Consider the following 15,945-nt stretch of genomic DNA (forward strand, 5'->3'; position numbering starts at 1 on the left):
CAGGGAAGTGGTTGAGAGTCCGCCTGCCAATGCAGGGCACACAGGTTTGTGCCCCGGTCCGGGAAGATCCCACATGCCACGGAGCGGCTGGGACCGTGAGCCGTGGCCGCTGAGCCTGTGTGTCCGGAGCCTGTGCTCTGCAACAGGAGAGGCCACAATGGTGAGAGGCCCGCGTACTGCAAAAAAAAAAAAAAAAAATACACTCAATGAAGTGATGTTATTAATTGCTATGACCAAATTTGTACACAAGAAAGAATGAAGACTACTGTTACCTGATCAACAGTAACTCTAAGACTTTATCAACTGAAGACATCCTGATTTTAAAGATTTTGACAAAATGTGAAAAAAGTGCATACTGGGATCAACCAAACTTAATAACAGAACTAATATTTGTTGTGAAGATTTTTTTAATCCACAAATACTGCCTGATATATAGTTGTTGCTGAAAATAATAATAATCACACTGTTACCAAAACATACCAGTTCAACAAAATATAAAGGCAATGACCCTCAAATTTCTTAGGTCACAATTTTTAACTTTTGACAACACATGAGTCTAAAGTGAGGTTAGATTCTTTACCCTGTTCCATTAAAGAAAAATTTTCCCAATAGGAAATTCAAGAAAATAGGTAATTATTCCTATTATAGGCAGATTTGAGTTTGAAGCAAATGGACCCACTGGTAGTCATCCCTGAAGGAGAAAGGGAGCAAGAAACAAAATGATGTTAAGCTCTATGTATGTGAAAAAAGGATCCAAAAAAAAAAAAATCCAAGAAAGCAACTCTGAGATGGAAGACATTAAGGAAAACATGGTTATTTAAGTCCGTAGCAGGCAGATTGTGAGGCAGAAAACAGTTTAGTGGTTGCCTAAGGCCAGTGAGGAAAGAAGAAGGGAGTGAGCAGTAAGTGTTAATGAACATGAGATTCTTTTGGGCGTGATGGAAATGTTTTAAAACCGGATTGAGATGATGGCCACACAAATCTGTATATATACTCAAAACAATGGAATTGTATACTTAAATGGGTTAAGTGATTGTTATATCACTTATATCTCAATAAACTGAAACTACATTTCAATAAAACTGTTTAAATTAAAAAAAAAAAAGATCAGGTTATCTGCAGCAGACCCATTTACTTAGCAGGCATACACCGGATCCAAAATATTGAAATCATAAAGCTAATTATTTAAAGGAAAACAAAACTATGTGGACATTTCAAATGTTACTACTTGCAATATATCTGCAATAGGTGACAACAATTCTTACCCATATTGGCCAATAGCCCTGAAATTGCTTGAACATCAGCTCCAAGAAAGACTTCATTTAGAGTTGAAACTACTGGCAAACACAAAGTATGAACACGAATTCTTCTTTCACCTTTGGACAAAACACACAAATGATAGTGAGGGACAGCACTATAAAAAATAGTTTGTATTAAAGTTACTCGGAAAAATCAGTTCTTTTCAATTTGGAACCAAACAGGGTTATATATAGTAAGCAGGGATAGTATCAAAACTTTAATTTGTGAAAACTCTAAAGCATTATTTCTTTTATCTTTTTTACTACAAAATTATTTTTCTTCAAGGTATTACTGAAAAGACCACAGGGATCATATCCAAATGATGGTAACATGCTAGCTTCTTAAAAATTTCTTTTCTGAATTTTTTGGTACTTTATCCTTTTCCGTAAACACAATTTTGGGAAAATATACATACTGTAAGACAACACTACTCCAAGATGTGTTCTAGAGTTTGTTTTGATATTTAAAGTCCAGAGAAATTTTATGTTTCTTTTTAATCACAGGAAAAAAGTTTAAAAGAAATAGACTAAAGCCGCTCAGCACAGCCAAATTATAAACAAACAGACAAACAAATAAAGCTTTCATTAAAAAAAAATGAAAGAAATCAACTAATAGTCACAATACTTCCTCTTTGGTAATTACCCACAACAATAAAAATCAATAAATACAAGAAACAAAAATGATAATCTTTTGAGAGCCATAAAATATCAAATATCATGTCAATCTTTAAAACATTTCTAATGAGCAAGACCTTGAACAACAAAGAAAAAGAACAAGTAAAAAAACTAGAGAGGATACCCACACTACAACCTGCAGGGACACATGAAGACTAACGAAATTGTATCTAGGAGGAGCTCATACAAATTACTTTTAAAGAGAAGAAGTGATATTTACAAAAAAGGGTAACATTGTTTAGTGCTTCTAGTCTAGATAAAAACATTGATAACTAAAGGGAATAAGATACAATGTTTAGCCTATCATATTGGCAACAACAACTATTACATACATAGATACAGACACACACAGATACATGCACACAAAATCAGAGGCTGAAATGAAAAGGGCACTGGATGGGACTACAAATTGGTAAAATATTTCTGAAAAGCAATCTGACAATACCAAGATTTTTCTAAACAGTTGATCTCTATACTTTTTATTTCCAATCCTAGAAATCCATCTTAGGGAAATTTTCAGAAATGACAAAGATTTGTGGACATGGATAGATATTATAATCACATTTTCCATAAAAACAAAACATTAGAAATAAACTAAACTTCAAATAGTAAATATATAAAAAGATATCCAATGTTAGTTATTAGGGAAACATGAAATAAAACTAAAAGTGGTATCACTATACTTTATTAAAATGGCAAAAGAGATAAACAAAACAAACCAAAAACCTCAAACCAAACACAACAAACAAAAACTGAACACTGATAACAGCAAATGCTGGTGAGGATGCAGAGCAGCTGAAACTCTCATACACTGCTGGTGAGAATGCAAAATGGTACAGCCACTTAGGAAACAGTTTGGCAACTTCCTAAAAAGTTAAACATAAGCTCACCAAACAACCTGGCCATCTGTCGAAAACACTGAAAAAGTATTAATCGAAGTGAAATCACAATTTATGCTCACACAAAAATCCAATGCAAATGTTTACAGGGGATATATTTGAAACTGCCAAAAACTGGAAACAACCCAAATGTACCTCAACTGGAAAGTGAATAAACAAACTGGGTACAATGGAATACTACTTAGGAATAAAAAATAACTACTGCTGGATGAAACAATATGGATCATCTCAAATGCACTATGCTAAGTGAAAGAGCCAGATACAAAAGGCTACCTACTGTATGATTCTATTCACAAGACAGTCTTACAAAGGCAAAACTACAGAGTCAGAAAACAGATCAATGGTTGCTAGGGGCTGGGGATGGGAGAGAAATGACTACAAAAACACAAGGAGATTTGAGGGGTAATGGAACAGACTGTGATACCTAAATTGTGGTGGTGGTCACACACACATTTGTCAAAACTTGTGGAACTATACATTAAAATGGTAGGTTTTACCACAGGTCAATTATATATTACTTTTTCCTTTTAAATGTTAAGAAAAATCAATGAGCAGAAAAAGGATTGGGATGTTCTTCTGTCAAATAAAAAATGATACCCAGAGACAGAAATCCATCTTACTTTTACATTTATAGTATGCAGTATTACAATCATAGTACCAAAACTGGACTTCTCTCATACTAAAGGTTTTCATTAAAATATCTGTATTATACACTTTTTATAGATTTTGGTGGGGCTGTGAAGGTCAGTAGACATAGCACAAAAACACTTCCAAAACCTTTTTTAAGGAGACAAAACAGAATAGGGTGAGAGCTGTGAATCTTTAAAATAATAAAAATAAATTTAACCAGCCTTCACGTCATCTTTAGGACAAAACACATTATAAATTAATTAGTACTAAACAAATTATACCCTTAAGTGTTTATCTTCCATTTGAGCTCCTTCAAAACTTAACTCAAACATCACCCTCTGTGAGACCTTTCCTGACAACCCTATCTTAAAAAACCATCCCCTCAGCACTTCTTAAACCCTTCACATGCTTTCTGTTTCTCGTTAACTGATATTACTATGTAACATACTACTATTTTACTTACATATCCTCTTTATTGTTTGTCTCCCCTACTAGAATAAGCCTATGAGAAAAAGGTTTTTAAGTCAGTTTTATTGACTGTTGTATTACCAGAACATATTTCAGACACTAAGTAGACTTTCAAGGAGTTTATCACAAGCCATAGACTACATGGCCAAATCAAAAATCTTACCTTTGTTATATCATTGTGCTTATAGTTAACAATATGGTATTTTAGACTTTAATTTTGTTAAGAGGATAGATCTCATGTTATGTGTTTTTGCCACAGTAAAACAAACAAAAAAACTTACCTTTGCTGGATGTATACAAGAGTGCTGACTGAAAGGAAACCAACTGAGTGTCATTAAGACTCTCTTCCACTGACATTTGTACTGCATACCCAGCATCTGGGTTTACATTAGGTAAAGACAGTAAGTCTGTGGACCGAACAAAGAAGTTCCCATGGAAAGTATGAATGGAAAGACCTAGAAAAGAAAAATATATCAAAATGATTTATATGCACCTACATATATTTACATTTTATCCTTGCCACTTATCAGAATAGCACAGAGTAAATTAAAAAGTTTAAATGTGATATTGTGGTTTATAAGAAATATATACTTGGTCTTCACCAGTTTCTGGCACAGAGCTCCTAAAACCCTTAGAATTCCCTAAGTGTTGAGAGTCATAAAGGTATCTTTTGTTATGTTAACAAAGTGGCTTTTGGAAAGCACTTAGGTTAACCTAAGGATGGAGGCTGGTTGTCAGAGGATTCAACTATATGATAAGAGGGTTAGATCTACCAGTTCAACCCTCCACCACTACCTCCAGAGAGGGGAGAGGCACTAGAGGTTGAATCAATCACCAAATGTCAGTGATTTATCAGTCATGACTATGTAATAAAGCCTCCATAAAACCCCAAAAGGATGGGGTCCTTTAGAGAGCTCTGGGATTGTGAATACGTGGAGATTTGGGGAGAGTGAAGCTCTCAAAGAGAGCAAGAAAGCTCCAGAAGCTCCATGCCCTTTCCCTTTCCCTATATCTTGCTCTATGCATCTTTTCTATTTTGCTGTTCTTGAGTTATTTAAAATAAACCAGTAATCTAGTAATTAAAATGTTTCTCTGAGTTCTATAAGCCACTCTAGCCAATAATTTCAACCAAAGGAGGGATTTGTTGGAACATCCAATCTATAGCCAGTTGGTCAGAAGCACACGTAACAAACTGGACTTGCAACTGGCTTCTGAAATGGGGTGGTGGTGGGGGAAGGATGAGAGACGGTCTTGTGAGACTGAGCCCGTAACCTGTGGGATCTGATGTTAGCTCTACACAGACGATGTCAGAACTGAGTTAACTGCTTGGTAGTGTGGAGAAAAACAACCCACACATTGTAACTGGAAGCAGAATCATATTAAAGAATACACAGTAGTTAGTGAGAGTGGGGAAGGAATAAAAGATATCTTCTTAAATGAATTCAAATTTTCAAAAACCTTTTTTTGGTAATAATTTGGCAGTATCTACCAAAATTCTAAATGGGTACTTACTTCCACTCCAGTAATTCCATAACTAAGAATTTATCCTAGAATATCCTCATAAAATATCCTCGTAACAGTGTTTCTACTAACAAATCTCACAACTGGTACTTGCTCACACTGACAACTCAAAAAAAAAAAAAAGAATTTATTCTATAGATACAATTAAGTGCCAAATTTATATGTGCAAAAAAAAATTAATCATAACAAAAAAAATCGAAATATCTTCAATGACAACCAGTAGGAAAATAACTAAATTGTGATTTTTACATTCTACTGAATACTGGGTAGAAGTTAAAAAGCATGAGACAGATCTACATAAACTAATATTATTAGATCTTCAAGACTTGCTGGGCTTCCCTGGTGGCGCAGTGGTTGAGAGTCCGCCTGCCGATGCAGGGGACACGGGTTCGTGCCCTCGTCCGGGAAGATCCCACATGCCGCGGAGTGGCTAGGCCCGTGAGCCATGGCCACTGAGCCTGCGCGTCCGGAGCCTGTGCTCCGCAACGGGAGAGGCCACAACAGTGAGAGGCCCAAGACTCGCTGAAAACATGTACAATGTTATTTATGCTACTACACTGTACAATATATTTTCCATGGAGAGGTACATATGTATGTAAATGTATAGAAAAACTTAGCATTACCACAATGTGGTTATAGTGACTACATAAGGATGGAGTGAAAGTGAAATAACACACATACAAGCTTATACAAGAGGACTTTAGCTTTATCCATAATGTTTTCATTTTTTACAAATAACAGGTATATATTCTGCTTGTGAAATAAAAACCAACTTTACAACAGTAATCAGGAAAGAAAGGAGGATGTAGTTCTGTACATACGAAAACAAAGTATATACAGAAGAAGAAGCCAGATGTGATCTTCACTGCTTTTCTTTTCTTTTTTTTGCAGTACGTGGGCCTCTCACTATTGTGGCCTCTCCCATTGTGGAGCACAGGCTCCGGACGCACAGGCTCAGCAGCCATGGCTCACGGGCCCAGCCGCTCTGCGGCACGTGCGATCCTCCTGGATTGGGGCACAAACCCGTGTCCCCTGCATCAGCAGGCAGACTCTCAACCACTGCGCCACCAGGGAAGCCCCCTCGCTGCTTTTATTTGAAGGCGAAAATATATTACCATGCTTATATATGCACGGGAAAACTTTTTCAAGGGCATATGAGAAACTCTGAGGTAGACTATACTGGCTTAAGTTTAATTTCTCATTTTATATCTTTTTGTACTGTACCTTTTTTTTTGTAGCTTTACCAAGAGCATATTATTTCATGTAATATGAATTTAATGTAATTTATCATTAAAAGAGAGAGAAACCTAAACAAATTAACCACAAACATTTAGTAAATTAAGCACTCTAGAAAGAGGGCATAGGTTGGTTTCTATGTCCAAGCTCTTTATGCAAAGTTTGGTACATATAAAATAGCTTCTGTCCTGCCAAGTAGAAAAAGTCTTAAAAGCACTTTTAGGATGTACACTTCCCTTAATTTAGAGCCAATATCTGCAGAAATAATCATTTCTGAGGTCCATCAATCTTGAATGAATGGGATACAACAAATGGGCCCTTTAAAACATAAATACTAAAAAACTATTAGAATTAAGAAGCAAGTTCAACAAGGTTGCTGGATACAAGATCAGTATACAAAGAATTAATTATATTTATAGGAGAAATAAATTTTAAAAATAATTCTATTTAAAATATAATGGAAAAAATATTTAGGAATAAATTTAACAAAAGAAATGCAAAACTTACATTCTGAAAACTGCAAAATATTGTTGAAAAAATTAAAGAAGAGACATACCATGTTTTTGGATGGGAAGACTTATTATTGTTAAGATGCCAGTATTCCCCAAATTAACCAATTATACACAATTCCTATCCAATACCAGCTGGCTTCTTTGCAGAAATTGACAAGATGAAACTAAAATTCATACGGAAATGCAAGGGACCCAGAATATCATAACCATCTTGGTAAGGAAGAGAAAAGTTGGGAGGACTCATACTTCCTAATTTCAAACTTATTACAAAGTCACAACAGTCAAGAAAGTTTGGTACTGGCATAAGACAGACATAGATTAAAAGAATAAAATTCAGAATCCAGAAACAAACCCTCACATTTATGATCAATTAATTTTCAACAAGGGGCCATGGACACCAAGACATTTCAACAGGAAGAGAAGTCCTTTTTTTTTTTTTTGCGGTATGCGGGCCTCTCACCGCTGCGGCCTCTCCCGTTGCAGAGCACAGGCTCCGGACGCACAGGCTCAGCGGCCATGGCTCACGGGCCCAGCCGCTCCGCGGCATGTGGGATCTTCCCAGACCGGGACACAAACCTGTGTCCCCTGCATCGGCAGGCGGACTCCCAACCACTGCGCCACCAGGGAAGCCCGAGAGAATAGTCTTTTTAACAAAAGGTGCTGGGACAAATGTATATCCAGATGCAAAAGAATGAAGTCAAACACCTACCTCATCAAATACAAAAATTAACTAAAAATAAATCAAAAACTTAAATATAAGAATTATAACTATAAAAGTCTTAGAAGACAACATACATAAAAATGTTCATGACCTTAGATTAAGCAGTAGTTTAATGCTACATTAAGATACCAAAAACACAAACAGAAAAAGTTGATAAATGAGGCATCACCAAAATTAAAAACGATTGTGCCTCAAAGGGTACCATTAAGAAAGTGAAAAAGGCAACCCACAAAATGGAGAAAGTATTTTGCAAATCATATATTTGATAGAGGCCTTGTATCTAAAAACATATAAAACTCAATAATAAAAAGACAAACATACCAAGTTTTTAAATGGAAAAAGGATCTGCATAGACATTTCTCCAAAGAAGATAAATAACCAATAAGCACAAGAAAAGATGTTCAACCTCATTCATGAACAGGGAAATACAAATCAAAACCTCAACAAGATACCACGTCACACCCACTAAGATGGCTAAAAAAAAAAAAACAGGACAATAACAAGTTTTGAAAAGGATGTGAAGAAATCAGTACTTTCACTGTTAGTGGGAATGTAAAATGGTGCAACTTCTAGAAAATAGTCCGGCTGTTCCTCAAAAAGCTAAACATAGTTACCTTATGACTCAAGTATATACCTTAGGTATAGACCCGAGAGAAATGAAAACAGGTCCAAAACCCTCTACACAAATGTTCATAGCAAGGGACATCCCTGGCGGTCCAGTGGTTAGGGCTCCGCGCTTCCACCGCAGGGGGCGTGGGTTCGACCCCTGCTTGGGGAACTAAGATCCCACGTGCTACACAGCGTGGTCAAAATTAAAAAAAAAAAAAAAAGTTCATAGCAGTACTATTCATAATACCCAAAAAGTGGAAACAACCTGAATATTCATCAACTGATGAAAGGATAAACAAAATGAGGTATCTATACAATGGAATACTATGAGAAATAAAAACAAATGAAATATTTTTTAAGGGGGGGTAGTGAAATACTGATATATGCTATAACATGGATGAACCTTGAAAACATTAAAGTGTAAGAAGCCAGTTACAGAGGACCTCATATTGTATGACTCCATTAATATGAAATACCCAGAACAGGTGAGTCCAGAGACAGAAAGTAGACTGGCAGTCGACTAGGTGGGGGAATGAAAAGTGACTCCTAATCAGTACAGGGTAGCTTTTGGGAATGATGAAAGTGTTCTAAAATTGATCGTGGTAATATCATGGTGAATATATTTAAAACCACTGAATTGTACATTTCAAATGGGTAAATTGTAAGATATGTAAATTTTATCTCAATAAAGCTTCTATTAAAAAAAAAAGGAAACAGAATGCTGTTGTGGAAACTGATCTGTTATGGGTGACACCAATATCTGTGTGCTGTTTGGAGATGTGGCAACCTCTTAAGTGCTTATCTGATACTTCATTTGACATGTCATTTGATCAACAGATTTTAACATCTATCTAGTGGACAGGTTTGTGGATTCTTATCTTTTGATACGTATTTTTTGCTACATATTTCACATAATCTTTCCACTGTAAAATATTATTGCTTCATACCCTTTTACAGAGCAGTAATATTTTAAAATCTGAATAAAAGAGTAGAAACAGGTTGATAATGTGGAGAAATGAAATATCAAGAATTATAACTTCCCACTTTCATATGAAAATAGTTGTCACATTTAGCAACCACAAAACATTTATCCTGAAAAACATATTGAACATACGCATTCTGAAACTGCGAGACTATTTCCAAAGCAACAGTGTGGCAAGGTATTAGTAGCAGGTGCAGAATGAGAAGAACACAAACTAAAAGATACCCGACTTCTGAATATGGATGGTGGTGATGGCTGCACAACAATGAGAATGTACTTAATGCCACTCAAATGTATACTTAAAAATGGTAAAAAAAAATTTTAATTTTTAATTTTTTGGCTACACTGTGCAGCATGTGGGATCTTAGTTTCCTGACCAGGGACTGAACCTGAGCCCCTGCGTCGGAAGCATGGAGTTTTAACCACTGGACCACCAGAGGAGTCCTGTAAAATGGTAAATTTTATGTTATATCTGTTTTACCACAATTTAAAAAAATAGTTGTGGGCTTCCCTGGTGGCGCAGTGGTTGAGAATCTGCCTGCCAATGCAGGGGGCACGGGTCCAAGCCCTGGTCTGGGAAGATCCCACATGCCACAGAGCAACTAGGCCCGTGAGCCACAGCTACTGAGCCTGCGCATCTGGAGCCTGTGCTCTGCAACAAGAGAGGCTGCAACAGTGAGAGGTCCACGCACCGCGATGAAGAGTGGTCCCTGCTCGCTGCAACTAGAGAAAGTCCTAGCACAGAAACGAAGACCCAACACAACCAAAAATAAATTAATTAATTAAAAAAAAAATAGTTGTTAAAAAAAAAAGATCTTCCACTACTACTGTTCAATAAGTGGAATAAAAATCCATCAGTAATATGTTTTATTTTCTTTGGAGATGAGATATTTTTTCACTGAGATACAATTCACATACAAAAAACCCCACACTTTTCAAGTATACAATTCAGTGGTTTTTAGTATATTCAAAATAGTCCCTAGGGCTTCCCAGGTGGCGCAGTGGTTAAGAATCCGCCAGCCAATGCAGGGGATGCAGGATCGAGCCCTGGTCCGGGAAGATCCCACATGCCGTGGAGCAACTAAGCCCATGTGCCACAACTACTGAGCCTGCGCTCTAGAGCCCATGAGCCACAACTACTGAAGCCAGCGCACCTAGAGCCCGCACTCTGCAACAAGAGAAGCCACTGCAATGAGAAGCCCACTCGCTGCAACTAGAGAAAGCCCGCTTGCAGCAACGAAGACCCAACACAGCCAAAATAAATAAATTAATAAATAAATAAAATAATACATTAAAAAAAATAGCAATTCCTATAAAAAAATAGTCCTTAGTTTTTCAATATGTGTCTTCTCTATTCTTAATTGCATAGTCCATCAAAGTAAGTACAATACCTTAGAAGAACAAATCTTTTTTTTTTTTAGAAGAACAAATCTTATTAGAAAAGACCAGGTGAAATATGTGTATATTTATTCATATCAAAAGCAACATTTACGCCTTTGTAAGTGTAAAAAAAAAAAATAGTGCCCCCACCTTTGGTGCACCGAATCCTCATGACGGCCTCAAAGCCAATCTTCCGAGTGAGGTATCTCTGTAGTTCCTTCTGTAATTTCTGCACTTGCACTGGGTTGTGCTGATGGTGATAAGAGGGATAATAATAGACACTACCTGCTGAATACCGAGAAATACAACCTGGAAGAGAACACATACTCCTTTTAAATTCTGCCATTAACTACTATTACTACACCAGAGTAACTACAAGCATTTGAATCAATCTTTCCTTAGCCTCCTAAGATATTGGCAAAAAAGAATTATTTCATCCCTTTAAATAGTAATATAGAAATTTCTCTATTATAAATATTCAGAGTATAAGACTATAAGGTTTATTATAAACTAAACTAACTTCCCAAGGGAATAAGAATTCTTTCACTTTGTCGTCTCTTTAACATATCATCATAAAAATATCATTTTGACATTCACATGAGAAAAATAATCACTAGGAAGAACTTACCCAGAGAAGCCAAATCAGAATACTGTCCACTGAGAAGGAATAAGTCAACAGCTACCTGCTGACCAGAACAGTCCAAGGCTAATTTCTTATAGAAGTCAGTTGATGGTGTCAAGTGAATTTCCTATTCATAATTACAAAGAGGAAAAAATTTAAATCATTAAATTGTCATAAAATTTATACACCTATCCACATATACCAAGGGTTAACAATTATCCTTGGGCATTCTACAAAATCCTTTTGTTCTGTGATATTTCCTCTTTTTTCAGTATGAAACATGTCCTGCTTAAGGATTTACTATTTTGTTTTACTTTTAAAAAGAAATACACCTATTATACTAATTTTGATAATCTATTAAATGCTTATTATGCTGGAAGCTTCTAAATTCATATGTAATACTTTTCATCTATCATAAGAGATGGGTACTATCGATATGTTCATTTTATAAATATAAGGAAAAAGAGAGGCAAAGATATTATGTAACTATTCAAGCTCACACATCTAAAAAGCAGTGAGACTTAGGCAGACTTATTCCAAGACTGACACCTTAATCATTACAGTATATGGCCACACTATCATAATCTTTTGAGAGATACACATCTCAAACTAAGTTTACACACACAAGGTCCTCAAAAGCAATCCATGGCAGTCAATATACCAAACCATGACTACTTTTTATTCATCATCCAGGTTCTACTTTGTCCCTGGCAAGCATATTCTCTTAGTTTGCCTGACTTTCTCATCAAAGGCAGGTGGCATTGCTATGGCCTGCTAAAGATCTATACATAAGGTAAGGGTGAATCAGATAGAAAATAATGTAATAAAATAGAAATGTCTACATAAAAGAGGAGAAACGCTTTATCCATTTCCTTATATTCCCTCCTTTTCACAACTGAAAAATAAATTTGAAATAAGCTCTGTACTCAAAGGGACAAAGCACCAGCATAAATCTTATCATGCACTTAATGACTTTCTAACCTTAGCAGATGACCTCTGGTTGGGTTCCTCTCGTGGTTTCAGGGCTCCCACTCCAAGAGTTGGGAGTTGTGTTTGAAAAACAGACATTCGACCACCAGTTGGGGACATCAGCTTAAAGGCAGCCTGAAGGGCTGGACCCAAGGCACTCTGGGTCTCCAGGGTCTTGGTGAACATTTGCGGCAAAGTTTTCAGTAAATCTTGGACGAGCTTGTGAAATAAAGCAAGAAAACTCAAGAGTGTTACAAAAAAAAAAATTTTTTTCACATTAAGTCACTGACTCATACAATAGACAAGACATTGAGTCATGATGATGGTCAGAGAATCTACAGACAGTACAGTAAACAATGAAGTTGGTCAAATGACAAGAAAGCCATTTTAAGTCAACATTATAAATTGGCAAGCAAGACAAATCAAAATTGGGGCCTTACAGTTCTTGCACATGCAGTAGTCCAGCAAGACTATAAGTCCAAATGTATCCAAAAGAACCATCACAGTTTAGAGATTTTACATATTTAAATGCCATGAAATATGGCCTTCTCAATCACCTCTATACACTTTATTCTTTTCAGTTCCAAAGTGCGTTTAACTCTTCCCTACTGCAAAATCTAAGATAGCCAGTAAATTTGCCAACTAGTAATATTACTACAAAAGAAAAACAAAACAAATAACAACTACCTATTCAGGTTAGGTTGTACAAATAAAGAGAGTTAATGGGAAAAAAATACTTCACACTATGGCGAAGTCACCATTGCCAACAGCTGAGACCATAGACTTGCTAGTTAAAATGTTACCCCTACGGCATATATGCATGTACAGGGTAGACAACATCCCCCCTTCAGACACATTCTGTTCACCTCTCACTGTATTATGTCATGGCAATTTCCAGGCAGGTAATAAGAGTTTCTTCTGAACTGACCCCAATGACACTCTGTGAATCAGAAAAGCAAAGGGCACTGAAAGCAGCCTAAAGTGCTTCTATGTAGTGACCAGAAGCTTATCTCAGCAACCCTCCCAATTTCCCAAATGGCTGGCAAGGCAGGTTTCCTTCAGGTTTCTCTCATTTATGGAATAGGCTTATCTTCTACCCTACTACAAATGGATACATTAAACTTAAAAGCAATCAGTTCAAGGGCAAAATCAAAAGCTGTTCATCTGATGAATTTTAACTAACTGCAAATATAAAATGCTATACATCTTAGAAATGTCACAGAGAGAAGCAAAATTCTACTTAAAGTTCGTTTTAAAAATATATTCCTTCAACATTTCAATTAAACATGTCAGATAGGAAAGTGTCCCTTACCTCTTTACTTTCATTTAAATTTACTAATAAGTTCTCTGGCATAGGTATAAAAACATCTGAAAGAACAAATAAATATTTCTCTTAAACAAAACTTAATTGTTAAAGATGTTCCAAATACATAACAGTGATATAATTAACCACCCCCATACTTAGAGAAGAGCCACCTTCTCCATTTGTACAGCAATGTCTACGTATGTTCAGAGTCACCAAAAGAGCACTGATTTAGGCTTTTACTGAAGCTTATCTATTACCATGTAAAAGGTAAATAGCCTCCCAAATAGAAAATACTGACCCACAAGCACTCAGTAAAGGTTTGTACAAGTACTCTGCTTCTTAGGTTAAAGACAGTTTAGAATCCTGCTTTAGAATTCTTGCTTAGCCCCAGAAGCCAGCCAAAGAAACACTCTTGGCATTAAAAAAAAAAAGTTGACTAAGATGACACACAAGAATTCTGTGTCTTGACATGGAAGTAATACAGCCCACCAACAGCTCTGTCATTCATAAGGCACATATTTTCTCATAAAGAAGGCCCCCATTATACTTATGGGACCACGAGGCCAAGTGAATCAGGAAGTATGCTAAATGGCCACATCAGAAGAGCTTCTCAGGATTCAAATTTATTCTTTCTTAGGAAGTAAATATCCTTTCTTAGAAGGAAGCAACTGGGAAGGAAATGTGGGTGGTGATGCAGGATTATGAGGGGTCTCACTTTCTACATTTTTGTACTATTTTTTATTAAAAAATTACAAAAATAAGGCTCATGATAATGTTCATGAAAAATAACACCAACGAATAATTTGAAACATTAAATATTTACTTTATCATATTAAAAATGTACTATTGTTTAGATTTCTTCCTTTTTCTTTAAAATTAAACAGATTTTAATAAAACTTTTAAGATATAATTCACATACCATAAAATTTACCCTTGCAGAAGATACAATTCAGTGATTTTTTAATATATGCATAGTTGTACCACTAACACCACTAATTCCAGATCCTTTTCATCATCCCAAAAGGGAACCCCACACCAATTACCAGTCATTCCTCAATTCCCCATCAACTCCCACAGCTCTAGGCAGCCACTTTCTGTCTCTGGATTGGCCTATTCTCAACATTTCATATTAATGGAGTCACACGATGAGGTCCTTTGTGACTGGCTTCTTACACTTAGCTTCATGTGTTCAAGGTTCATCCATGTTGTAGCATTTATCAGTACTTTATTCTTTTTTATTGCTGAGTAACAAAACATTTCATTGTATGGATATTCTACGTTTTGTTTATGTTGGGTTGTTTCCACTTCTTGGCTGAGTTGCTACCAACATTCACGTACACATTTTTGTGTGGACATGTTCTGTATTGTTTTATTTTTAATAATTCATATTTAGCAATTTAAAAAAATTGAAGTGTAGTTGCTTTATAGTATAGACATGTTTTTAATTTTCTTGAGCATATACCTATTAAGTAAAATTGCTGGTTATATGGTAACTCTATGTTTAACTTCCAGAGGAACTGACAAAATGATTTCCCTAATGGCAGCACCATTTTCCATTCCTACTACTAGTGAATGAGGGTTCCAATTTCTCCACATCCTTGCAAATACTTGTTACTGTCCTTTAAAAAAATTTTTGCTATGTGACATCCAGCAAGGGATATTCCATTTATCAGCTCATGTATAAAATTGAGAAGCTGGACCATATCAGTAAATTCACAACTTGGCCCATCATCAGAATCACCTGTTCAGTGATTTTATTTTATGCCAAATAAGTAGCTGGGTAAATAGATAAGGGAAATGAATGACTGACATGGCTGCTCTGTTGTGAGACCTGGAACAACCAAGACAGAAGGGGGCTCTATTCAACAATTTAATTTTAAAGTTGTACAGTCAATTCTCCTAATTCATAGATTTTATAGTTGCAAATTTGCCTACTTATTAAAATTTATTTGTAACCCCAAAACCAATACTCATGGAACCTTCCCAGCTATTCAGATATGCTCAGAGCAACAAAAAAATTTTGGTTTTGAGAATTTTTTTTAACTGGTGTGATGTGGCATTTCACTGTGGTTTTCATTTGCATTTCCCTGATAACTCATGATGTGGAGCATCTTTTC

The 15,945-nt window shown here is 36.0% G+C and overlaps 1 protein-coding gene across 3 annotated transcripts in view; it reads right to left on the reverse strand.

The window, feature by feature from the left end:
- Window positions 1-15,945, reverse strand: part of SEC24A (SEC24 homolog A, COPII coat complex component) — a 61,771-nt gene that overhangs the window by 12,424 nt on the left and 33,402 nt on the right. For 2 of the 3 annotated variants that reach the window (XM_032626713.1, XM_032626712.1), the window contains exons 12-17: window positions 13,835-13,890; window positions 12,535-12,741; window positions 11,560-11,680; window positions 11,082-11,240; window positions 4,252-4,425; window positions 1,266-1,376 (exon numbers count right to left, since the gene is read on the reverse strand). In XM_032626713.1, the coding sequence (XP_032482604.1) occupies window positions 1,266-1,376; window positions 4,252-4,425; window positions 11,082-11,240; window positions 11,560-11,680; window positions 12,535-12,741; window positions 13,835-13,890 (828 nt within the window). Of the gene's footprint in view, window positions 1-1,265; window positions 1,377-4,251; window positions 4,426-11,081; window positions 11,241-11,559; window positions 11,681-12,534; window positions 12,742-12,780; window positions 13,463-13,834; window positions 13,891-15,945 lie in introns of those variants that run through there. The other variant, XM_032626714.1, reaches the window with a different exon arrangement.

This window comes from Phocoena sinus, chromosome 3 (genome assembly GCF_008692025.1).
Source record: "Phocoena sinus isolate mPhoSin1 chromosome 3, mPhoSin1.pri, whole genome shotgun sequence".
Taxonomy (NCBI): Eukaryota; Metazoa; Chordata; class Mammalia; order Artiodactyla; family Phocoenidae; genus Phocoena; species Phocoena sinus.